Source organism: Suricata suricatta, chromosome 14, assembly GCF_006229205.1.
Source record: "Suricata suricatta isolate VVHF042 chromosome 14, meerkat_22Aug2017_6uvM2_HiC, whole genome shotgun sequence".
NCBI classification, from domain to species: domain Eukaryota; kingdom Metazoa; phylum Chordata; class Mammalia; order Carnivora; family Herpestidae; genus Suricata; species Suricata suricatta.
In genome coordinates this window covers 69,564,581-69,590,294 of record NC_043713.1, presented here as the reverse complement: position 1 = coordinate 69,590,294, position 25,714 = coordinate 69,564,581, and the positions used below count along the sequence as shown (strand labels likewise).

General features: G+C 41.4%; 1 protein-coding gene across 3 annotated transcripts in view; it reads right to left on the bottom strand.

The window, feature by feature from the left end:
• The window catches only part of SLC5A1 (solute carrier family 5 member 1), a 58,298-nt gene that overhangs the window by 14,548 nt on the left and 18,036 nt on the right, over positions 1-25,714 (bottom strand). For all 3 annotated transcript variants that reach the window (XM_029922005.1, XM_029922006.1, XM_029922007.1), the window contains exons 3-12: positions 24,246-24,350; positions 23,224-23,283; positions 22,304-22,408; positions 12,332-12,437; positions 10,856-10,936; positions 8,945-9,165; positions 8,573-8,708; positions 7,068-7,175; positions 3,257-3,407; positions 362-530 (exon numbers count right to left, since the gene is read on the bottom strand). In XM_029922005.1, coding sequence (XP_029777865.1) covers positions 362-530; positions 3,257-3,407; positions 7,068-7,175; positions 8,573-8,708; positions 8,945-9,165; positions 10,856-10,936; positions 12,332-12,437; positions 22,304-22,408; positions 23,224-23,283; positions 24,246-24,350 — 1,242 coding nt within the window. The remainder of the gene's footprint in view (positions 1-361; positions 531-3,256; positions 3,408-7,067; positions 7,176-8,572; positions 8,709-8,944; positions 9,166-10,855; positions 10,937-12,331; positions 12,438-22,303; positions 22,409-23,223; positions 23,284-24,245; positions 24,351-25,714) is intronic.

The window sequence follows — 25,714 nt, the reverse complement described above, 5'->3', positions numbered from 1 at the left end:
CAAGCTCACTGAAGAACCACTGGAGGTAGCCTGCACTAAGACTTATTCCTGAGCTGCTCACCCAGGGGCTACAAACTTCCTAGGGAGAGTCATGTTGTCAGGTCAAAACCACCAAGATTGGATGGAAAATGTACCTCATTAGCTGGAAATGAGTTTGGAACCCGCAGCAAGGAGGACAGGGGAGTCCAAAAGAATGTGAACCAAGGAGAGTCCCTGAAGCCTTTCCCATACAAACCTCAGCAGTACATCTTCCTGCTTGAGATCTGTGGGAAATAGAATCCCTCTCACAGAGAATATGCAGATCTGGGTGGGAATTTCTGGGTCAGAGTAGTTTTTCAGGACATGCATAAATGATACCTACCTGCTCATTGACTCTCTTGCAGAAAATAGCCAGCAGGAAGACAGCTGCAATGGGTGGTCCCAAGTAACTGGTGATGGACTGGATGTAATCAAAGAGCTGCCCACTTTGTGCTGACTGCACAATAGGCACCCAGGCAATGCTGACGCCAATCAGTACCAAGATGAACAACCTGAAATCAAAGCCCCCAGAACAGAATGTCAATAAATGACTCTATGTGAATAATATATATCTCTATGTATTGGGTGTGTGTGTGTACATGTAAGTGTATACACAGACATATATATACACATATGTATAACTAGCAAATATATATAAATATAAATGTATATTATATATGTGTGTGAATACAATTTCATTTATTATACATCATATATACATGGGTGTGTGTGTGTGTGTGTGTGTGTGTGTGTGTGTGTAACATGACCATGGCAAGGAAAAATAATTAGCGAATTCATTCTTGAGGATTTTTTTCCCTCTGTATTCTGCCTTCTTGGGAAATTCATCTGTGCTTGTGAATAATTGAAATGTACTTGGCTTGGGCGCCTGGGTGGCTCAGTCGGTTAAGCGTCCGGTTTCGGCTCAGGTCAGATCTCACGGTTCGTGGGTTCGAGCCCCGCGTCGGGCTGTGTGCTGACAGCTAGCTCAGAGCCTGGAGCCTGCTTCAGATTCTGTGTCTCCTTCTCTCTCTGACCCTCCCCTGCTCACGCTGTTTTTCTGTCTCTCAAAAATAAAAAATAAAAATAAAAATAAAAAAATAAATGTACTTGGCTTTCAATAGTAGCCTGAACCAGTCACTGCCATAAGAGAATCACACTTTGACAAGTAGTAGTGTATAGGAACAAGTATATGGATTTTTGAGCCATACAATCCTGGGTTTAAATGTTTTTCTCTCTGCAACAAAGGACACCTTGCTTAATCTCTCTGAGTCACAATTTGCATTTGTGAATTGGGAATGATATGACTGACCTTGCTATTTTGGAATAAGGATCAGCTATAGTAAAACACATAGCAAACAGTAACCACTCAATAAAGTAAAGACTGTAATTTTTATTTTCTTTTCCTCCTTCTCCTTTTCCTCCTCTTCTTTGTAATAAAGTGAAAACCAAAAGCCACAAAGAGTTTATAAAGGAACGAACACTACCAAATATTTCTGACTCTCCTCTTCTTGAGTTTCACTTCAAGTCTTGAAGAGATTGGAGGATTCCCTTAAAAGCTCCTCTTACTTGTGCTCTTGATTTAATTATAAAGAAGGCTACAATTCCCTTCTCTTATTTACATGAATTTAAGGCAATGAAGCCTTAAACTAACCTTTGCAAAGCAGTGTTTTCACTCATATATTTCTCCCTCTGGAATGTCCTTCCTGCTACCCATCATTTTGGACTCAGCTCAGGTCTCCCTCCTCCAGGAGATTTCCTCAACTACTGCATGCCGTGCTTACCTCTCCCTTCTCTGAGCCCTTGACTGCTCTTATAGTCCCTAGCAAAGTTTGAGTTTGTTTCCTGTAAGCTCATCCAGGGCAAGGATAAGTCCCAGTGCAGGGGTCATAGAATACACAAAAATGTGAGCCCAAACAATCTCAAAGCCAAGTGGGCCAGCCCTGATCAAAGTAAAAGAAAAAAGAAAGAAAGAAAGAAAGAAAGAAAGAAAGAAAGAAAGAAAGAAAGAAAGAAAGAAAGAAAGAAAGAAAGAAAGAAAAAAGGTTCTCTTCCCATGCTGCATCTTGAGCCTTATAGATAACAGGAAAAAAATTTGTAAAGTCCTTTCTAAGGGGAAAAAAACAGGGTGATAGTGCTGCCTTCTGTGAAGCAATGTAGTAGACTTCGGCCTGGTCAGATCCCACCTGGGTGCCAGATGTCTCATCACCTGTCATTTTCCCTTCCTTCCTTTGTCCTAATCTTACTGATGAGACCTATGAGGTGCAGCCCATAACCCTCCTGCACTCACTGTGAAACTTTCCCTTGACTGACATCACAGGGACTTGATCCTCCTGATCTAAAGAAGTTGACCTGCCATACCTCACAAAGAGGCATTGTAGAGCTTTGGTTAGTACTCTATCCAGAGCATCCACTCTATGGATTATGAGCACCTCTGACCCATGTATCAACCCTTCTGGGTTTCAGTATCCTATTGTGTCCATTATCCCATTTGGCAATAACAAAAGTACACATAGCATTGTGCTTTAGACTTTACGGAGCATGTTCCCAAGCATACCATCATTTGACCTTCATAATGGTCTCAAAATGTTCCAGCAAAGGGTCAAAGCATCATAGGCATCTGGGTCTCAAAGATGGCCCATATAAAAAACTATACTGTAGGGCTAAGGAGGGTCACATGGGACAGTATAATGGGCCTTGGACAAGGACTCAGTTGGCCTGAGTTCCAATCCTGGATCTGCCTCCATCCAGACTGCCTGGATTTAGGCAAGACGAGCCTTGGTTTGTTGATAAACTGAGGGTTAGATTAGATGATTTCTGATTTCATATCTTACTCCAAACAGGCATAGTTTGATGATCTTTAATATTTTTATTTTTTTATGTTTTATTTTTATTTTGAGAGAGAGAGAGCGTGCAAGCAGGGGAGGGTCAGAGAGAATCCGAAGACAGGCTCCAGGCTCTAAGCTAGCTGTCAGCACAGAGCCCAATGCGGGGCTCAAACCCACAAACCGTGAGATCATGACCTGAGCCGAAGTCGAATGCTTAACCGACTAAGCCACGCAGGCACCCCGATGATCTTCAATTTAAAGTTAAATTCTACTGAAGTGCAAATATAACTAGCTAAAGAGGTTACTCCCATTCTACCCAGATATATACCAATCTTCCCTAGCATGGGGGTGGGGGTGAGTAGCACAGATCATTCAAGCTTTCATGGTGGGTGACAAGAAGGAGCTTCACTTGCCTTCCTGCAATCATGAGCTCTTTCTCAGATGCTCCCTTCCGGATCTTGGTGTAGATATCCATGGTGAAGAGGGTGCTGGCACTATTGAAGATAGAAGTTAGGGAGCTCATGAGGGAAGCCAGCATGACCGACAGCATCAGGCCTCGTAGTCCTGAAAGAGAAGGAGGTTCTGAGTGGCACACACAATACCTCAGCTCTTTTGTAGTTGGAAATTGTGAGGACTCAAGGTTCGTTTGCCTTCTGAAACCACATCTTGTTCTTTGATTTATCTGTCCAGAAAGACTAGACATTTTAAGGAATTGACTGTGACTTTAAATTATATTGTAATCCCAAGCAGTCAACAAAGAGATGGGGAAAATATATATGAGGTAATTGAATTATGATGATGGTGGTTAATGGTGATGTTGGTGATGGTGTGTGTGTTTCCATCTATGAGAACTTTTATAAGGTTTTTTACTCAAAAAAATTCATAGTATAGCAGAGAGATTCAAACTAGGATTCTAAAGATGAGGTTTTCTTTTTTTCTCTTTTCTTTTCTTTTTATTAATAGTTTATTACCAAGTTGGTTTCCATATAACACCCAGTGCTCATCTCCACAAGTGCCCCTCTCCATGACTATCACACCCCGTTCCCCTTCCCCCCTCCCTCTTCAGCCCTCAGTTTGTTCTCAGCATTCAAATGTCTCTCATGATTTGCCTCACTCCCTCTCCCCAACTCTTTCCCCCCTCCTTTCCCCTTCTCATGGTCTCCTGTTGGGTTTCTCCTGTTAGACCTATGAGTGCAAACATATGGTATCTGTCCTTCTCTGCCTAATGTCGCTTAGCATGACTCCCTCTAGGTCCATCCATTTGGCTACAAATGGCCAGATTTCATTTTTTCTCATTGCCATATAGTATTCCATTGTATATATATATCACATCTTCTTGATCCATTCATCAGGTGATGGACATTTAGGCTCTTTCCATGATTTGGCTATTGTTGAAAGTGCTGTTATGAACATTGGGGTACATGTGCCCCTATACATCAGCACTTCTGTATCCCTTGGGTAGATCCCCAGAAGTGCTATTGCTGGGTCATAGGGGAGTTCTATTAATAGGTTTTTTTTTTTTTTAGGAACCTCCACATTGTTTTCCAGAGCAGCTGTACCAGTTTACATTCCCACCAACAGTGTAGGAGGGAGTCCGTTTCTTCACATCCTTGCCAGCATCTCTAGTCTCTTGATTTGCTCAATTTAGCCACTCTGACCAATGTGAAGTGGTATCTCAGTGTGGTTTTGATTTGTATTTTCCTGATGCTGAGTGACACTGAACATCGTTTCATGTGTCTGTTGGCCATCTGGATGTCCTCTTTAAAGAAGTGTCTATTCATGCCTTCTGCTCATCTCTTTACTGGATTATTTGTTTTTCAGGTGTGGAGTTTGGTGTGTTCCTTGTAGATTTTAGATACTAGCCCTTTATCTGATATGTCAGTTATGCATTTGACTCTTAATTTCAGCTCAGGTCGTGATTTTGTTGTTCATGGGATGGAGTTTCATATCAAGGCTCCATGCTGACAGCATGAAGCCTGCTTGGGATTCTGTCTTCTTTTCTCTGCCCCTTCCCTGCTTGCATGCACACATGCACACACACATTGTCTCTCTCAAAAGACATAAATAAAAATATTTAAACAAAGGTCCATTTTAAGGAGTTAGTAGATAGGGCTTCAAGCCCTAGATTTGACATTTGTACAGAACTTCTTCACCAGTTAATTGTTAAGCTGGGATAGAGCTCTCCCCTTTGTACTACACTCTTATCAAACTCTTTTTCACTTAGTAAATATTTGTTGAACAGAATTTTATGGTGTTCCAGGCAGGAAATAACAGTATATCTGTGTAGGGTGATATGACACTGGAAAGAGATAGATGAGATAGATGAATATAAGAAATATTTAGAAGGCAAAATGGACAGAATTTAGTGATAGATTGGTGTGGCAACATTTACTGGCCAAGTGGAGGAGGCTGAATCTTCACATGAGACAAAAAGTAGCAGCCTAGGAGCACCTATGTGGCTCAGTCAGTTAAGAATCTGACTTCAGCTCAGGTCATGATCTTGTGGTTCATGAGTTCAAGCCCCACATCAGGCTCTGTGCTGACAGTTTGGAACCTGGAGCCTGCTTCAGATTCTGTGTCCCGCCCCCCCTTCCTCCCAAGTTTGTGCTCTTTCTCTGTTTCTCTCAAAAAGAAATTAAAAAAAAAATTTTAAGTAGCAGCCTAACGGATGGGGGTAAAAAAAGACAAATAGGAGAACATAGTATTACAGAATCCAAGAGAAGAAAATAACATAAGAAAGATGAGAAATCAATAATGCTGAATGCTACTGAGGGGTCAAATTATATAAAGAATGGAAAATACCTATTTAATCTAACACAGGGAGGTCATTGCTGAATTTGGTGTTTTCAAAAGCCAGATTCCAGCTGAAGGTGAAGGAATGGCAATGATACATGTAAACATGGATTTTGTTGTCTTGCATACCATGAAACTTTCTGTCATGTACAATTCACTCAAACACAGTGTTCAGAGATACCTACAGTCCTCATCAACAATCTGCCAATCTAAAGAAATAACAAACAGGGGTGCCTGGCTCTCTCTGTTGGTGGAGCATGTGACTCTTGATCTCAGGATTGTGAGTTCCAGCCCCACATTGGGTGTAAAGATACTTTTTAAAAAAAGGGTTTTTAGTCTTTAAAAAAAAAAAATAAAGAAACACCCCCAAATAGGCCAATGTGATCTAAATCAGAACTCTAAATGAGCCAGTCATGTGACTCTTCTAATTGCAACCTTAATTAGTAAGCAGCCTGGTTCAGTTGAATAGTTAATGATTACCCCCATTTTTATAGAATTTGAATGCAAATGGTTTGCCCAAGGTCATACATCCAGTTTGTGGTTTTAAAAAATTATTCCATTCCAGCCTGAGACAAAATTGCTGTGTGGCCTTGGAAAAAAATCATTTTCCTTCTGTAGGCCTCAGCTTCCTCAACTATAAAACAAAAAGGTTTGACTAAATAGTCTCTAGGATCCTCTCAGTAATACAATTTTTAAGTTTCTTCTAAAACCTGATCAACACCTTTGAACTTTTGGTCTCCTGAGACCCCCTAACCTAACAAGCTTTGCATCCCTTGAACCGGAAATAGATTTTCCTTAACATGAAACATGAAGAGCAGTCCTACAGGTCTACCCCAAAACTCTTAACTATTCTGGAATCCAAGTACTCAATCTCTTAAAATAACAGTCTCTGTAGTAAAACACCTGTCCATCTACTGCTACTTCCTCATTTTAAAGCTAAAATCACTCTGCCTTTCTCTCCAGGTTTTTTCTTAGAACATCAATTCGTTCCACAGGAAAAACTCTACTTAGTTCAAGCTTTCATGTTAATGTCTCTTGCAGAGTTCCAAAAGACCTTCTAGATAAGCATGGAAAAGTTGTGTTTTTCGCTAGCCCATTTTCAGATCACCTCTTTTCCAAGACTGACTGATGGACACATGCCAGGTCTTATAGAGCTCAACCAACCTCCCACTGAGAGAAGACATGTTCAAAACCTGAGGACATGCAGAGGGAGGTTTTCCCTATTGGTCTCCCATCCAAGTACTAACCAGGCCCGACCCTGCTTAGTTTTCGAAATCAGATGAAATTGGCCACGTTCAGGGAGGTATAGCTATAGACATTCTCTACTAGGCTCAGAAGTGGCTTTTTCCCCCAGAGGGCTGCAGAAATCTACATAAAGCATAAGTCAAATCAGCCTCCAAAGAAAGACCCTGCCAGAAAGGTGACTCTCACCATCAGGCATGAGCTCCACCACCAAGGTCGGGTAAGCAATGTTGGTACAGCCAACCTCAGTGCCACAATATTTCTTACATTCCGAGGGGACGGTGCAGGCAACTTTTTCTGGAGAAAGATGAAAAGCCAGTCAGTAAGTGGACATTGGGAAATACTTCCAAGATTCACTTTCTTAAAACAAGGCTTCAAACAGGACATTCCTGCCCATGGCCCTGAATTGGTCCACAGAGAGTGGAGCTCCAAGTTGAGCCCTTCTATGCCATGCCCCTGCCCCACTGGTATAACTGTCTCTAAGATCTGACTGGGGAGAAAAGGGTTCTTAGACAGGGAGGGGGGAAGCAAAGCAATGCTCAAAGTAGGAAGGGAGGGGGCACAATCTTTAGACTTTAGCTAGGCCTCTCTACATCTTAGCAGTAACTATAGTCTTATTTCTCCTGCAGATCACAATGAAACTGTGGCTCCTAATTTTGAAGTTTATTTGAAGCAGCTTTTACAAGTAGGATTGAATACCAGATGACAGGGAATTTCCCCAGTGGGAGCACTGTTGGATAGTACTTCTAAGATGTAAAAAATCTGGGGTGTAGAGAGAAAGGACATAGCCTGAAAGGGGAACTGGACATGATCTAGAGACTTGGGGAAAATTCTTGTAACTTCTTTAGAATTAAATCAACAAACATTTATTAGGTACCTACGATAGGTATATCCTTTAGTGCTGCTCCAAAGAGCACTGATTCATTACAGCACTATCTCAGATATTTTTAAGTGTGTTATATCTATTATACTATAAATTTTTCAGTTAAGAATATTTTTCTCATAACAGGTAAGCTAGAATAGGAGTATGAGAGCAATATCAGGAGCATGATTAACAGCCAATGGTAGCAAGTACCCCCAGACTGTCCTGCCCTTATTTTGGAGACAGCTTACCAAAGTTTTACTCCATGGTACTCTCTTTTTTGCCATTATTTTATATTCCAGGAAACAGTTTTGACCTATGATGGCTGACCAAAAAATGCAAATGGAAATCTGGAGAAGCCTCAAAAAGGTCAAGAAAGACTCTACTAACCTAAATAGCAAAGTACAAGACTTAGGCTCTTCAAGAAAATGGTCTGAGAAACAGGGCTCTGAGCACCAAGCAAGTAGAGACTGGGCAGGATTCTATGACTTTCAAGACATCATACGCACCACCACAGCCTGAGTAAGACTGGGCAAAAAGTTAGCAAATATAAGCTGGAAGAAGCTACAGCTAGAGGTGTATCATGACTTCAGAGAGTTTGCAAAACGGAAGAAAGTAACTGTCAATGTAAAGAAGCAGGGAAGACAACCCCGCAGGCTCTGTGACCTCAAGTTGTTTGCTATCTAAAGGGGGAATAATAATACCTGGTAATTGTGACAAGAAAAAAGAAGATGGCAGGAAAAAAAAAGAGCAGAGAGTTACAGGGCTTTAGAAGTTACACAGAGCCTGGAAAATGGGAGACAGTGGCTGCTGAGTTGAGCAAAGGCATCACCTGTGTACAGGATGCGGCTGATCATTCCCGGCATCACCATGAGGAACATAGGCAGCAGCTTCAGGTACCCACACATGACACAGCCGGCCTTCACATGAGACATGTTTTTGGCCGAGAGGCAGCGTTGCACAATGACCTGATAGAGAAAGTCAGTGAGAGAAGGGTGCAGGCCAGAGACCCCTCAATGCCCTCTGGCTACCCTCAGCTACCCTCCAAGCCCTTGGCCTGGCACCCCCTTGTCACTAAAGCTCAGTGACGCTAGACCACATGAGCCCTGTTCTACCTTACCCACTACCATAAGCCATTGACAGACAGGAGTCCCTGTAGAGACCTGGGAACACCCCATCCACTCCACATATCCAGCATAGGTACCTGATCTGTGCACCAGTACCACAGGGCAAGGATGGACAACCCAAAGATGAGCCCAGGCCATGGCAGGTCTCCAGTGAGGGGGTCTCGGAAGATGTGGAAGGAGTCAGCTCTCGGTGTATAACATTCTTCCTTGGTGGTGATGTTTCCATCAGATGTCACAGTTGGAATGGCATTCATATACTTTGTCATGAAAGCATCATACCCTCCCACTTCGTGAAAAGCTGGAAAACATCAGCAACAAACATCCTGAAACTCTCAACTCTTAATTTGAGTTTCTTCTTCCTGTGGATGCCTGAAAAACCACCCTTACAGTGTGGGCTTGGGCAAGTCATTTTCCCAATCTGGGCCTCAGCTTTCTCATCCATAGAATGGGATTATTAACCCTGCCCAACCTCCTCAGGGGGGCCATGTGAAGGTCCAAAACAATACCTGTAAAAATATTTCAACCATAAACCTTTTTAAAAAGGGAAGGAATTTGGGGTGCCTGGGTTGAACATCTGATTCTTGATTTCAGCTCAGATCGTGATCTCATGGTTCACGAGTTCAAGCCCCACATCAGGCTCTGCACTGACAGTGCCTGCCACAGATTCTCTGTCTCCCTCTTTCTCTGCCTCTCTCTCTCTCTGTCTCTCTCTCTCTCTCAAAAGTAAATAAATAAACATTTAAAAATGTTAATTAATTAGGTCTCTCCTGTTTTCCTGCTAGACCTATGAGTGCCAGGGGGAGCGGAGGAGGGAGAGAGAGTTGGGGAGAGAGAGGGATGCAAAACTTGAGAGACTATTGAATGCTGAGAATGAACTGAGGGTTGAGGGGGAAGGGGAAGGGGGGAAAAGAGGTGGTGGTGATGGTGGAGGGCACTTAAGGGGAAGAGCACTGGGTGTTGTATGGAAAACAATTTGACAATAAAATATTACGGGAAAAAAATAAATAAAAATAAAAATAAAAATAAAAATGTTAATTAAAAAAAGGGAAAGAACTTGAATTATTAAAAGAAAGACCTTGGTTTTGAAGACATAAGGTCTCTTTTCCCCTCCTCTTTGCTGTCAGCAGCAGCCTTTGAAATCCTGCAGAGACCTAGAGACACACAGACTCAGCCATATCACTCTTGGTCACAGCGATGTGGTAAGATGGACAGAGAAAGGGTAAAGAGTCTGGAGCTCTACCATCTCTTGGCTGTGTGTCCTTGAATAAGGCATTCCAGCCTCTGCCCTGCAGAACCCCATGGACCACTGGGGGGGAAAACAAATGTAAGTTCCTGGAAAGCAGAAAATAGAGGGTGGATAAGAGGCTTTGCAGGATACACAGAGAGTATGGGCCCTCTTAAAAACAAAATGCATTTATATTCTCCCATAACAAGTACCTCTATATCCAGGGTCTCCAGTTTTGTCTTTAGGGTTTCACAGACAAATAAAATTTCAAAATTGGGGTCAGAGGACAACACAGAATGGCTAATTTTTAAAATTTTATCAAAAAGAACATAAACAAGAAAATCATCACTTATTACCATCAATTCACAAAAGAAAGAATATTTAATATTTGAATATATTTAGCCTGATGGATATTTAGCCTTATCTGTTTTTTTCTCTTTTTGTCCAGTTTTTCTGTGGAGAGCAGACCATGACATCAGAGGCCCACATTGGGGACCACTGGCTCAGTTCATCTAGAGAGAGCAGCAGGCAATCCAGGTATTGTCTGGGCCAGGCCTAGCCTGAGATCTCCAGGGCTAGGAAGGTGCCCCCTATACACCCACAGTTATGGCCAATCCAGGCTGTACCACTCCCTTGGAGCGGGCAAAGGTTACCTTGCTTACTGTCTGGGCTAGCAGCAGGCAGTAAGGCTAGACTTGCTTTTCCTTCCCTGGGCCTCTTACTCTGCCTCACCGCCTCCTCAGTCTGCCCCAGCCCCACTTACCAAACCCAGTCAGGATAAAAGACCCCACCAGCATGATCACCGTCTGCAAGGTGTCCGTGTAAATCACAGCTGCCAGGCCCCCTAAGCAGGCAAAAGAGACAATACATCTGACCTCATATCGGACAACCTGTCAGCCTACCTCCTTCGCCCACTGCCTGTGCCTCTCCCTCTGCACACCCCTCAGTCACCTGCCTAACTTTCCTTCCCTCTCTTGTTCTTTTATAGTAGTCTGCTACCCAGAATGCTACCACACCTCCACTTTTCACCATGCTGGGAACCCTTGGAAATAGAATATTTCTCCCTACTCGAGGAGGAAGAGTTTGATATGACCATTTGAAGGCAGCAGAAGGCTCGAGGAGATGGCTATGGTATGAAGCGTCTTCCACAGGGGCACCTGGGTGGCTCAGTTGGTTAAGTGTTTGACTTCAGCTCAGGTCATGATCTCACCAGTCCTTAGTTCAGGTCCTGCATCGGGCTCTGTGCTGACAGCTCAAAGCCTGGAGCCCACTTCAAAATCTGTATTTGCCTCTTGCTCTCTGCCCATCCCCCACTTGTGCTTTGTCTCTCTGTCTCTCAAAAATATACATTTTTTTAAAAATTATCTTCCACAAATGAAGACAGGGAAGAGCAAGGAGTGGACATCTCTACAAGGTGTCTGGGGACTTTACTGAATCAACACATTTCAAAGGGCCACTTGCATGTCTGCTTTCTCTTTACTCAGACCATCTAAGTAACTTCTTGTCCCCAAAGCTGTGGGACTCCAGCTACACAGCAAACTTCATTACTGACCCTGGACCCCTACCTAGAACAGAGTAACGCTTCTGAAAAGGTGCCCCCAATTGCTATTCCTGTCACTAGCTTCTCCAGTGATCTCTTAAGCCTTCCTCTAAAATCTCTTTGTATGCGTCATGCCCTCCCTTCCTGCCTACAGTGCCTCCCAGTCCCTGTCACATCAAACCCAAAGCCTCTTTCTGGCTTCCAAGACCCTTGCACTATGATCTCATTTGAACTATCAGGACTTATCAAACACACACACACACACACACACACACACACACACACACACACAGACCAACTACCTCCCATTAACCACTCATCTCCAGCCAAACACATCTGCTTACTCACTGTGGCCCAGACCCATGCCATGCCCATTCCTTACTCCATTCCCATTCTCTCCCCTATTCCTGCACCTGGCATTTCTTCTCTGATTCTCCCAACTCAGACAACTTCTGTCCATAGCCTGGAAGGCCAGGCCCTGCCCCACTTCCTAGAAGAAGCTGTCCTGACTATTCTACCCAACACTGGAGTTTTCTGGGGCCCCCATATGACTTGTTAGGGCCTGAGAGTTGGGACTAAGCAAACACTCCATCTTAAAACTGTTTCCTGGGTGTATCTCTCTTCCTTGAGAGGAGAAGCTCTGTCTCCTAGGTCCTCCTCCTTTCCTGGGGGTCAGCTGTGTCATTTGTATGGACTCACCTGTGATTGTATAAAGGCCAGTGATTGCCAATAAAAGAAAGATGGCCAGATACAGATCCAGACCCAAGGCCATGTTGATGAATATGGCCCCAGAGAAGATGTCTGCCTGGAAAGAGAGGAGAGGCAGAGTTAGGAATGAGGGAGGCCTGCTGGCTGCAAGTTGCACCCAGGGTCTGACTGAGGCACTTCAGCTGCAGAAACAGAGAGGCGAACTTGGAGGGGGTAGCAGAAAGAGTTTCCTTAGTAATGTCAATACTTGTGATTTCTGGGGCCCAATGTTAGACCACACCCCCCTTGCCCTTTGGCTAAAATCCCCAAGATCAGAGGCTCATGTTTTTATCTCTGGTTAAGAATATGAAAGACAAGTACTGCACAATTCCGTGTATATGAGATACCTAAAATATGCAAATTTATAAAATCAAAGACTAGAATGGTGATTACCATGGGCAGGGGGAGGGAGAAGTGGGGAGTTATTAATAAAAAGTTTCAGTTATAACAAATTCAGTTTTAACAAAAAGTTTCAGTTCAGTAAGATAAGATCTAGAGATCTAGAGCCACACATCATTGTGCCTAATTATTTTACACTTAAAATTTGTCAAAAGGATAGATGGCATGTTAAGTGTTCTTAATGCAACAAAATAAAAAATAAAAAAATATGAACACCTCAGAGTTTATTACTCTATTCCTAGGTTTCTCAACAAGCTTTAGTCAAGATGATAGTAGATATCCCATGGGGAAAAAAGATTCCCTGATCAAAAAAGTCAGTGAAATGCTGGATTAAACAAATTCAGGCAGTTTCTTTACCACAAAATTTCTCTGAGCCTTTAAAATACAGCATGTACTGTGAATCCCCAGGAGGGGACCATGGTAAATGACCCTTCACAAACTGAATTAACTATGGAACTCTGTTTGCCAAGAAATAACTATTAACAACTTGAGATTCTCCCAACCCACTTGTGAACTGCTGCTCTAAGCTGTTATTCGTCATTTACACCTCAGTGTGCAAACATTTATCAAGTCTATTAACAAAAGCAAATTTGAGTGCAAGAGAGTCCATGAGTGGGAAACCCCACCCACACTCTGGAGCAGAGAGAAACTTTAGCAATATCAAAATTTTATCTTCTCAGCCCAGATGGAGTCCACCGTGACTCAAGCACAGCTAGAACATCACCAAGAATGTCTTGCATCACAGGCTTGCTTCTAGATGGTTTTATCTAGATTATCTCACGTAATTTTAGGGAGAAGTGTTCCCTCTTCACTCCCAAATTCACCAGTTATGTTCTTGATGCTGTTCTCTTTCTCCTCCCTGCCTCATTTAGCCTCATAAAGAATCTTTTACCTGGCTGGATGGTGCAGTTGTGAATTTAAACCAACATAGAGCACTGGAGTCACCCAAAATGAATTTTTCATGGCAGCTCCAAAATACTACCAGGAAAGGTAGTTAGTATTAAGGGATGATCATGGTGAACCTTTTCTTTTTCAAATGGCTCAGTGTGAACGAAATTAGACCTCCCTTAGAAGCAATGCACAAGCCGTTTCGTTGCATAAAACCCAATATATTTCAGGGCATGTAAAGGGCCACCCAGTCATAACCCTGGAAATGGTGCCCTTGCATCTCCTCTCCATTTTTAGCTTCCCTACTTTCACCTCCTTACAGCTCGTAGGGGCCCTCCAGTGGTTCAGCAACCTGCCAATCAAATCTCTTCCTTGACTCTATTAGTTGACAGACAGCTTGTCTCACACCAACCCCAAGCTTATGTACTAATGCACAACTCTCCCTACCAAGATGGGTCTCCTGAGTACTGGTGCCTTAGCTCTCCTGCAGATTCTCTAGCCCCAGGAGACCTAATATCATTGTCTTTCCTGGTGGAGGAGGAGAAGTAGAATCAGAAATCACACACACAAAGGCTGGTGGTCAGACGACCTGGGTTTTAACACACCAGTGCTGCCATTATAGGCCTGAGTAACTTTGGATAAAACATTTCACCTCTCCATGTCTCTGTGTTCTCATCTTTAAAGTAAGTTCTAACTCTCAGGGTGTATGATTCACAGTGGCAGGAAGTGAGAAAGTCCGGCAGCCAAATAAAGCATTCCCCTCCCAAGTCCTGGACCTGTTCCACCCAGTTCTCTAAAACCAAACAGGAATATAGAGCCTGCAGCTGCACATCAGCCTTGCTAAGGGTGAAATGGCCACATTTTCCTGACCCTGTACATTAATCCATTGGAATTATGATGAGTATTCATAATGCTGGGCCTTCTCATCCCATGCCTCTATATCATCACACAAAGTTATTTCAATTGAAGGGGCCCCATTCATTGATTACAATGGAATGCTGTTAAGTGCAAATACATATGTTTGGTGGATTAGCTAATAAGCATACACGAGTAATAAAAAGATTCCAAGGCTGTTACAGCTTTAAAAATTCCTTTGGTTGGTTTATCAGGTAGTTCATTTGTAATGCTTGATGACAACATGCCATAGAAGACTGTGATACTCTCATTAATATGTGCCTTCCTATCTTCAGTCACAAATAAGTAACACACAACTCCTAAGATAATGCTATAATTAGTCCTCAGAGACTAATGGGAAGTGTTGGCTAATGGAAATCTTGTCTTTATGATACTCTATTTCGAGCTAACAAGGCAGATAAAGAATTCCAAGAAAATATTCCTCATGAATTGAAGAAACCTAGGACAAATTCTGTCTTCCATGAATCACTCCTAACTTCAGGAATGAATTCTGCCCTTGGAACCCTGAAAGCCACAGGAGTGGTGCCTCCAGATACCATGCCACATCTACACATGTTAGTCCAGGTGCTCTGACATTAGTCTTTGAAACCTAGGTGCCCAAATTTTATCTTCTTTACTAGGGTTTTTTATCTCCATATCCACAGAATTTTATAGTTTACCAAATATTTTCAGATCCATTCATTGTTTTGATCCTCAAAATAAGGTAATAGGACAATATATTGGATCCGCTTTGTAGATAAGAGAAACAAAATTGATGACATGCTCAAGAGCTAAAATCCAGTTTTCTGTCTCCAAGTCCAGTGACTTTGCCACAACACTGAAAGGTAAAGATTCTCTTTTCTGGATTATTTTCTGCGGGGAGCAAGATATTTTATCATTTAAAAAATTATTTTGCTTACTTTTAAGATAAAATAATTTATGGGTATATTTGGTGAAAAACACCACAGAAAGCCATACACTGAAAAGTAAAAATGTCCTTACTTCCATGATTTGGGCCAAAGGTGACCACTGTTGATAGCTTTTGGGCCACCAGAGGATTTCCAAATAGCTTGCTGAAAATTATATGTCAACAGTTATTTTCCACAGTCCCCAAAATTAAAATTATGTAGATTGAAACATGGAAAAATGTATACAGTTTTGATGTTAAGATGGGGAAGAAACACAACAAAAAGGTATGCACATTCCAACTACAATTCTATAAAGAAAGCACACATATGGGCTAGGCCACAATATGAAATATCTATATTAGAGTCATGGGATTATGGGCACTTTCTCCTCCAGATTTTCTTAAATACCATTGTTCCATTTTCCTTACAGTTTAAAAAGTAGGGGGGGGTAGAAATTTTAAAACACATTATATTCTTTATGGGATACATAAATATACATATATATGTAGTAAAATATTAAAACAGATCAGAAGAAAACATGTCAAGTTTAAAACATGTATAACTTTTCAGAAGGAAGAAAACAAGGTCAAGAAAGGTAGAGATAAGCCTTCGATCATATCTGTAATGTTTTATTTCTTTTCTTTAAAATGACTGCTTTTTGAGATCTATAGAATCTGGGTGGTGGTCTTTGTTATATTAGTCTTTGTACTTTTCTGTATGTTTGAAGGATTTCATTATTTTTTTTATTTATAAAAGTAGGGAAACGAATAGGGAAATATACTGCCAGCATTGATAGAAAAGAACTCTCCTATAATCCTGTGAGACCATTTCACAGGTTGCTCCTTCTCTAAACTACTCTTAGCACTATAAAGGAGGGGAGAAAATGGAAGAAAGGAAGGAAAAAAGCAAATTTCCCCAATACTGCTAAGCAAAACCAACTTGAAGTAAAACAGAAAAATATCACAGTCTACACCAGGGATCAGCAAACTTTTCTATAAAGGATCAGGTAACACATGTTTCAGGTTTTGCAGGCCATACATTTTCTATCCAACCTACTCAACTCTGGAGTCAAAGCATGAAAGCAGCCATGGACAATACATCAAGTGGGTGTGACCATGATCCAATAAAACTATAGTTACACAAACAAGAAGTTAGATTTAGCTCAAAAGCTTTGCTCCTGTCACTTTGAAAATTCGACTGAACAATGTCTATGGGACTCATGGGGAATAATAAAATTACATATTCAGTTGGGAAAACCTCTTAGAGTAACTGATTTTCTGACCATGAGCCTTGGGCAGATTACTTCATCTCAGATCAGATGCTTTGAGATCCTGTGATTCTATATGTGTGTTTTGGCTGCCTATTCTGGTCCAGAGTCCTATCTGAGTACCCAATAAATTCTGGCTGGCAATGACATTTGAGATGGAAAGTCCCATTGCTCAAATTTCTCTTTTCATTTGTGAAAGTGAATGGCTCAGGTAATGAGTATTCAAACCTTAAGCAAAAGCTAAAGCTCTTATTTTCATTCAAGGATCCAAAATGGACAATGGAGTTGCTGTAAAAGTTTATTGCAGTCATGTTAATAGCCCCAGGAAACATAAACAGGGACATTCAGTCATCACATGTAATTCGTAAAGTCGGAAGCTTATCTCAAGTGATTGTGCACACGTGAATAAGGTATGTGATACTAGGAAGTTTTATAAAGCAAAATGCTTCTCAGAACTTGATAAGATGGGGTACAGCAGGGAGCCAATACAATTCGGTGGAGTGCATGGAAGAATAATCAAATCTGGGTCTCAAAGCCCAAAATCTGGCCAAAAGACAGTAGCCATAGTCAAGATTCCACATCACTGCTGCTCAATGGCCTGGGTCACAATTGGACCCTGTACCTGAAATGTTTTTCTCTCCTATCAATTACACACTCACTGGGTCCCTATTTCCTCCCCAAGCCTTCCTAGCAGGTCCTTAGTTGTTCCTATGTGGACTTGGATCTCAAAAGACCCCTTCTTTTCTCACTCATCACAAACTGCCTATGCCCCTACACGCACACACACAACAAAATTGATTAATCATTGTATGTAACGTAAATACTTATCTTACTTTATTAACCAATGATTCTTTTCTTTTGTTCATGAACTTTGAACTCATGTGTATCTTAATGTGAACTCCTAGGAAGTACATTCAACATCAGCATAATAATTTTAATGATTTCATGCTCTATGATTCCTGGTGAACCTGAAGTCAGCCAAATTTATAGAGACAAAGTCTCATCTGTCTGGCCCTTCCCCTCTGCCTTTATAAATGTCCTTCCCTCAGATCTTTCATACCAGTGTGTAGTTAATGCTCTCTTCTCATAGTCCTCTGAAATCCTACTCTTGGGAACTTGTTCATAGTCATTTAATAGGCTATCTTAATTTTTCCCAAGGTCTTGAATTTTAACTCTCTGTATAGAAGAAATGAAAGACTTAGAAAGCAGGGACCAGGGGTGCCTGGGTGGCTCAGTCAGTTAAGCATCAAAGTCTTGATTAGGGCTCAGGTCATGATCTCACAGTCATGAGATAGAGCCCTGCATTGGGCTCTGCACTGTCAGCATGCTTGTAATTCTCTCTCTCACTCTCTCTCTGTCTCTGTCTCTCTGTCTCTATCTCTCTCTCTCAAAATAAATAAACTTAAAAAAAAAAAAAAGGAAGGGGCTACATAATGCCAAAGGTTTGGATTCAATAACAGGGACCTTGCTTCTCATCCTAAAATTCTGCTACTTTTAACCCCACAGAGTCCCTTCCCTTCTTGAGAACTGTTTACCCACTTATAAAATGAGAACATAGGGCATAGAACTAGATGATCTATCCTATTCCATCATACTATGCTTTCATACCATCCCAGCACAGAGCACAACTAGTACCATACCTAGTCTTTGAACACAGACTCTGAAACTAGAAAGACCGGGTGCAAATCCTGGTTTTGCCATATACTTCCTATGTGATTTGGGATAAACTACCTAACTTTGAGACTCAGTTATCATTTCTACGAAGTGGAAAATAAAATAGAAATCCTTACCCATGCAGCACTATTATGTAAACTGGAGATGGAATAAGTAAAGCTCCTATTGGAATCTAAACAAGGGACTGACCGTAAATAAAGGTCAACCCTCATCCTTCTTACATATTATTCTGGCAGCAGCATATTACTCTGGGCAGCAGGTGGAGCAGGTATGATGTTGGGCAAGGCCTCCAGCAAGGAGCCCCAGAAATCATACAGAGAGGGAGCTGCCTTTACCAAGTACTATTCAAAAGCAAAATTCAGAAAAACTGACTGCTGGGGAATAGGCTCCATCAGGACTTGAGTTGAGGAGACTGCCCCTCAGCTACCTAGGGGCTCCCAAGTAAAGGGAATTTAATCAGTAACCTAAACAATAAATGAGGTGATTGGAAGGTAAGGAGAGAGGTTGGGCATCTAGTTTATATATATGACTACCCCACACCAGATCTAAGGGCAAAGAGTACCCTTTCCATGGCAACTACAATCAACAGACTTTTACCTGCTTGAACTGTGGACTTGGAGGTTTGGTTCCAAGAAGGAGAATCCCAGTTCCCTCCTCTTAATGCTCATTAGACAGGTGCCATCTCACAAGCTAAACTAAGGAGCAGTTCCCTTGCCAACCCCGCCCCCAGCTCCAGGGCGACCTCCTCTCCCTCCCTACTAACATTCCTTTTTCTCCTCCTATATCTGCTCTTCCCTCCCTCAGGAAGCCTGATTTCTCCACCCCTCCCAGCATTTCCCAGTCTAGGCTCTGCACACTGATATCTAATGACATAGGATTGAAAAGCCCAGGGTCTTCATCTTGTAAATAAAAAGTAAGCCTGAAGGAAAGGAGGAGAATGTGAAGGCAGTGAAATCAGCACAATGGTGGCAAAACACAAAGGGACCTGTCAAGGGCAATAGCAGTTTGAGTCAGGAAGCTGGACAGGGAGGGAGCAGTATTCTGGGCATCAGTCCCAACTCCAAGACAAAGCCCTATCAGCCCTATAGGCAAGAGCATGTTTTCACTGAGTTGTGTAAAAATGAATGTGCAAGACCATTCAATTATGAAATAATAGTCTCTTCAACAAATGGTGCTAAACGATTTGGATATACATATGCAGAAGAGTCAAGTTGAGGCCCTACCTCACATCATATAAAAAATTAACTCAAAATGGATCAAAGACTTAAACATAAGAGCTAAAAAAATATAAAACTCTTCAGAGAAATCACAGGGATCAATGTTCATGATCTTGGATTTAGCAATGGATTCTTAGAAATTACAGCAAAAGTTTAAGCAAATAAATTAACTAAAAATAGATAAACTGAACTTCATTAAGATTTAAAACTTTTGTGGGGTGCCTGGGTGGCTCAGTTGGTTAAGCCTCCAATTTCAGCTCAGGTCATGGTCTCACAGTTTGTGGATTCAAGCCCTGAGTCCGGCTGTATGCTGACAGCTCAGAGCCTGGAGCCTGCTTCAGATTCTGTGTCTCTTTCTCTCTCTGCCCCTCCCCCACTCATGCCCTGTCTCTGTCTCTCAAAAATAAATACATGTTAAAAAAAAATTTTTTTAAAGATTTAAAACTTTTGTGCCTCAAAGGACATTATCAAGAAAATGAAAAGACAACCTACAGAAAGGGGGATATTTGCAAATCCTAAATCTAATAAGGGTCTAGAACCCTGAACACATAAAGAACTCTTTCAACTCAACAATAGAAAAAGACAAACAACCCAATTAAAAAAACAAAAGTATGTTCATGTAGGCCAGGAGTAGGGCTGAAAGGTAGTAATATAAAAGAGAAAAATAATTATAGCAGGCTAAAAATATAGATGTAGGTATTTCCCTTAAATAAAGTATAGTCAAATACAATGTATAAACTTCATCTGGATTCTACTTCAAACAAATCAACTGTAAGAAGAAATTTTTTATGTAATCAGGAAAATCTGGATATGGACCAGGTATTAAACTACCTAAATTAAACTCCTATGGATTTTATGTTTGATAATAGCACAAGTGTTTTTATTTAAGTCAAAGTTGGGCACCTGGGTGTCTCAATTAGTTAAGTCTCCCACTCTTGATTTCAGTTCAGGTCATGAACTCAGTTTATGAGTTTAAGCCCCGAGTTGGGCTTAGCACTGACAGTGTGGAGCCTGCTTGGGATTTTCCATACTCCCCACTCTCTGTTTCTCTGTGTGTGTCTCAAAAATAAATAAATAAACTTTTAAAAAGTCAAAAGTGTATCCTGAAAAATTCACAGTTAAATGACATAATATCTGGGATTTGACTTAAAATATCACTGGAAAAAAAAGTTAGAAGAGATAGATCAACAAGAATAGCAAAATGATAATCATTGTTAAAGCAGAGTGATGAGATTTAGGTCCACAAATGCTCATTGTACTATTCTTTCTCTGGGTATGTGTTTGAAATTTTCTAAAATAAAAAAAATTACAAATGTGATTTAATATTGTAGTCATCTTGGCTTCAATAACCAGGAAAATAAAAGCACTAGCAGCTATTTTTTAGTACCATACCTAGATAGAGCATTTCAAATCCAACCTGACTCAAATGTTATCGACAAATCTTTTGCAAGATTCTGAGATTGGTCTAATCTTACCTTTGGTGCTAGCTAGGGAGGGGCAAGAAAAAGGAGGAAAACTATCACACCCAATGAGACAAGTCCTCTGATAGGGCAGTGAGTACTTTGTAACTGCTGAACAAAGGGAAAAGCTGGAGCCACTCCCTATGTCGTCTCAGAAAATGCCACTTCTCTACCTTCAGATTAGAAACGACACAAAAGTATGAACAACATAAGAAAAAACAGATTTTAAAAAACAGACAAGAAGCCTCATGCAATGAAAAGAACAGCGAGATGGAGCCAGAGGTCTGTGTTCTACTTTTGACTCAGGATTCTGAGCAAGTAATCTCTAATCTCAGTTTTCATTTCCCTGTCCAAAAAAGAAGAGGGAGAGTTTCTGAGGTCTCTTCAAGAGTTGCCACTGACTGTTCATGTTTAAGTGTATTAGAAACATCACCTAGAGCCAGATTCTGATCCCTGCAGAAACAAAGACTCACAGCTAATTCTAAAGTTAGAACTGGCCCTTGGATATTCTGAAGTTCCTTTCAATCTTCTATTAAGAATAGTTTAAAAAAAAAAAAAGAATAGTTTTCACTACACAATGGAGTACTACATGGCAATGAGAAAGAATGAAATATGGCCATTTGTAGCAAAGTGGATAGACCTCGAGGGTGTCGTGCTAAGCAAAATAAGTCAGGCAGAGGACAGATACCATATGTTTGCACTCATAGGTCTAACAGGAGAAACTTAACAGAGGACCATAGGAAGGGGGAGGAGAAAGAGAGTTGGGTAGAGAGCGGGACACAAATCACGAGAGACTATCGAATACTGAAAACGAACCAAGGGCTGAAGAGAGGGGGAAGGGGAGAAGCGGGTGGTGTCAATGGAGGAGGGCACTTGTGGGGAAGAGCACTGGGTGTTATATGGAAAACAATTTGACAATAAACTATTTTTTAATTAAAAAATAAAAAGGAATACTTTGGGGAAAAAAAGAATAATTTTCATTGAAACTTCTTGAATCTGTTTATGTTTTTAACCTTCCACATGGTGAAGGGTAAGGAATTCCATGTGTTGGTTCTTTGATGCATGAAAAAGGACTTTACACCTTAGAATAAGAAGACCTAAGAGACCAAGTCAATGGGAACAAATATTGCTGCCCCTTGGTGGGCAACATGTCCTAACGAGAGGGAGTGGGCAGGTTCTGAGATAGCCAATGCCCATCCCCAGGGCTGTGGACATACCGAGATCTTGGTGAAAATGTAGAGTAACAGGGACAGAACAGAGAGGTAGATCTGGATCCTCTTGCCTCCAAATCGCTTCCTCAGGTACTCTGGCATTGTCACCACCTGCATGGGATGTAATAGAGGTCACCATCAGTCAGGGTGACCAGAAGATCCAGAATAAGTCAAACAGTGGCATCCACATGGCATCAGATATATGGTCAAAAGTTAACCCTCCTGGATCAGAGAAGTCTGTGATGTAGTCAGATGGCCCCTATTCTCCAGCCATTTGCTCATCTCTATCCCACATGCCTTACCACTGCAGGGGTTCCTGGGTATTGTCCCAGGACATTTAAGATGCCCAGTAAATACTTTTTTAAATTATTACATAACTGTACATAATCAGAAAGCAGGTCTTTGCCCTGGAAGAGGAGGTGATAGATATATATCCTTATACAAAGTGCCTACTTTGGGGGTACCTGTGTGGCTCAGTTGGTTAAGCGGCCGACTTAAGTTCAGGTCATGATCTCATAGTTCGTGGGTTCAAGCCCCGCATCGGGCTCTGTGTTGACAGCTCAGAGCCTGGAGCCTGCTTCTGATTCTGTGTCTCCTCTCTCTCTCCCTCCCCCACTCATGCTCTGTGTGTCTCTCTCTCAAAAATAAATAAACTTTAAAAAAATTTTTAAAAAGTGCCCACTGTGAATAACCATAAAAAAATAAATAAACATTAAAGAAATTATTTTTAAGCAGTCAAAAGTTTATAACCTGGGAAAGAAAGCCAAGACACAACCATTCTCTGCCATTTATCCCATAAAGCCTCCTCTGTTTTCCAGGAGTATGGAGCTCATGTTATATATGTGTGTGTGTACATATACATGTAAACATATGTAAACATATATAAATATATATTGTCAGCAAGACATAGAATAACAGATACTTACCCCAGCCTTAATGTAAATGGGAACAAACACCCAGCCCAAGACAACCACCCAAATCAGGGCCTGAAACAGACAAAGAAAAAGGGATAAAGTCAAACCAGGAAGAATCTTAGCTCATCCTGCTGCCTACAGGGCCCTCAACTACTACAAGACAATCACCAAGCATTTTCTCCTGGGGTCCTGGGGACAACTCCCATAAGTGGCCATCAGAAACTGAAAGGCTTTTGCTGCCTAGTTGGCCCATAGGAATAGCAGCTGGGCATCAGTGGAAGGGATGCCAGGGGGCTGCCCACTGACATCACAGCTCCTCTTGCCTCTTCTCTGATTATAGGAAGTAAAATACCATTTACAGAACTTTTAAATAATAATAATAATAATAATAATAATAATAATAAATAATAATGGAAATCTGGTGGTAAGAATTTCCAAACCTCCAATATGGCCAAAAGGGCACATGAAGGCTTGGATTTTATTTTAATTTAAAAAAATTATTTATTGTTTAATTTAAATCCAATTTAGCATATAGTGCAACAATGATTCCAGGAGTAGATTCCTTAATGCCCATTATCTTTTTAGCCCCTCCCCCCCGCCACAACCCCTCCAGCAACCCCTCTCTTTATTCTTGATATTTAAGAGTCTCTTTTGTTTTGTCCCCCTCCCTATTTTTATAAGCTTTTTGCTTCTCTTTCCTAGGTCTGTCTGTTTAGTATCTTAAATTCCTCATATGAGTGAAGTCATATGATATTTGTCTTTCTCTGACTAATTTTGCTGAGCATAATAGGAGGGCTTGGATTTTTAAAGAAAAAAAAACACTATCACCATCATATCTGTGGTTTTCTCATGTTACTCTGGCAGAAGGGGAGCGGGACCCTGGGGTTCCTGAAGCTGTGCCCCTCTTCCATCTGCATCCAAGTGTAGCCCTGGTTGGTTCCCTAACACTCAGAGCATCTCTAAACATAGACTGAACTGGCTAACTGCTAAAACTCCTTCCAGCTCCAGGACACAGCGTCTCTGATGTTACTCACATTCCATTCAAAGCCCCCAGTGGCGATGCCTGCAGCAGCTCCTGTCCCTGCCAGCCCCACAAAGTGGCCACTTCCAATGTTACTGGCAAAGAGAGATGCTCCAACCTGGAAACACAAAGAGAAAGTCTGGTAAGGACTCTATGCTCCAGGACACTCAGAGGGAGACCAAAGAGAGAAGAGACATGTCACCCCAGAGAAGGACAAGAAATAGCAGTGACAGGCTGGGAACTTGACTATATGTTTGTTGGGACCATTGGTTCACAAGTTGGATGTGGGGTCTTGGGTAATAGTGATGGTGAAAAGGAAAGGATGGGAGAAGAGGCAATGTGTAGCCCCAAATCAGATCAAACTTCACCCAAATCTGTAGGTCCTGTGTTAGCCCAATGCCAAATCGTGAAGAAGACATGGGAAACCCCACGGTTCACTGAGCCTCCCTTATAAGTCTTCCAAAAGGGTGTCAACTCAGAAGCAGGGCCCGTGCCATTCATCCCTGTGTCCTCTAACACTTCTGACATAAAACCTTGACCAATACTGGTTCTCAGTAAATGCAGAAAGTTTTGATAAAAGAAATCATTTAAAGGAAGCCTCTGGGCCTCAGTCTTCTCATTACTGGAGAAGCCAGGGGATAGAGCCTATACTTCCCAATGATTCTTAACTAATAAATTCTATGATCCCATGTGCTCCCAAGAAACATGAAATACTAATAATAACTCCCTAAATCAATGTAGTATTTTTATTTTTTATTTTTACAAAGGTCTCACACCCCTTGGACAAATGCACAAAACACACACAGTTTTCAAGGATATACATATGTCCAAATACATAGGTAGAAGACAGATTGGAAGGATATATATTAAAAACCCAAGATTGGAAGCCTGGAAGGAAAAAGGAGAATGAGACTGTGAATGGGAAATGGAGGAAAAAACATGAGGTAAAACAAGAAAAGAATCTTGCACTAATCATGATACTGTGCCCTCAACTCAATTGCATCTGAGTTCCAAGAGAACCCCAGAAAGTTTTAGAGTCCTTCTGTACCCAGGAGGAGAGGCATAGCACCATCTGATAAATAATCAAACTAGTATAATTATCCCCATTATTCCTTAGCAATGGGGGAAGGCTGGTAGTTATTTGTCTATTATCTCTAAGATGGTCCAGATCTGGAATGAAACATAGAACACTATTTCACAAAGGCAGATTACTCCAAGAAACTGTCCTAACTACATCAGTCCCTACCCCCAGTACAAGGCAATAGTTGCTTAGTACCAGATAGTTAAGTCAGAGAAGAGGGAGTTCCCCAAAAGCCAAGCCTGAAAGTCACTAGAATGATGCGATAATGATATAAAAGTGCATTAATTCATTCTCTTAATGAATATTAATTTAGCATCAACTCAATGTAACATGCACTATTCTAGACCCTGAGGATTCTGATGTGAATAGCACGGACAAAATCCCTACTCTCTAGAAGCTTA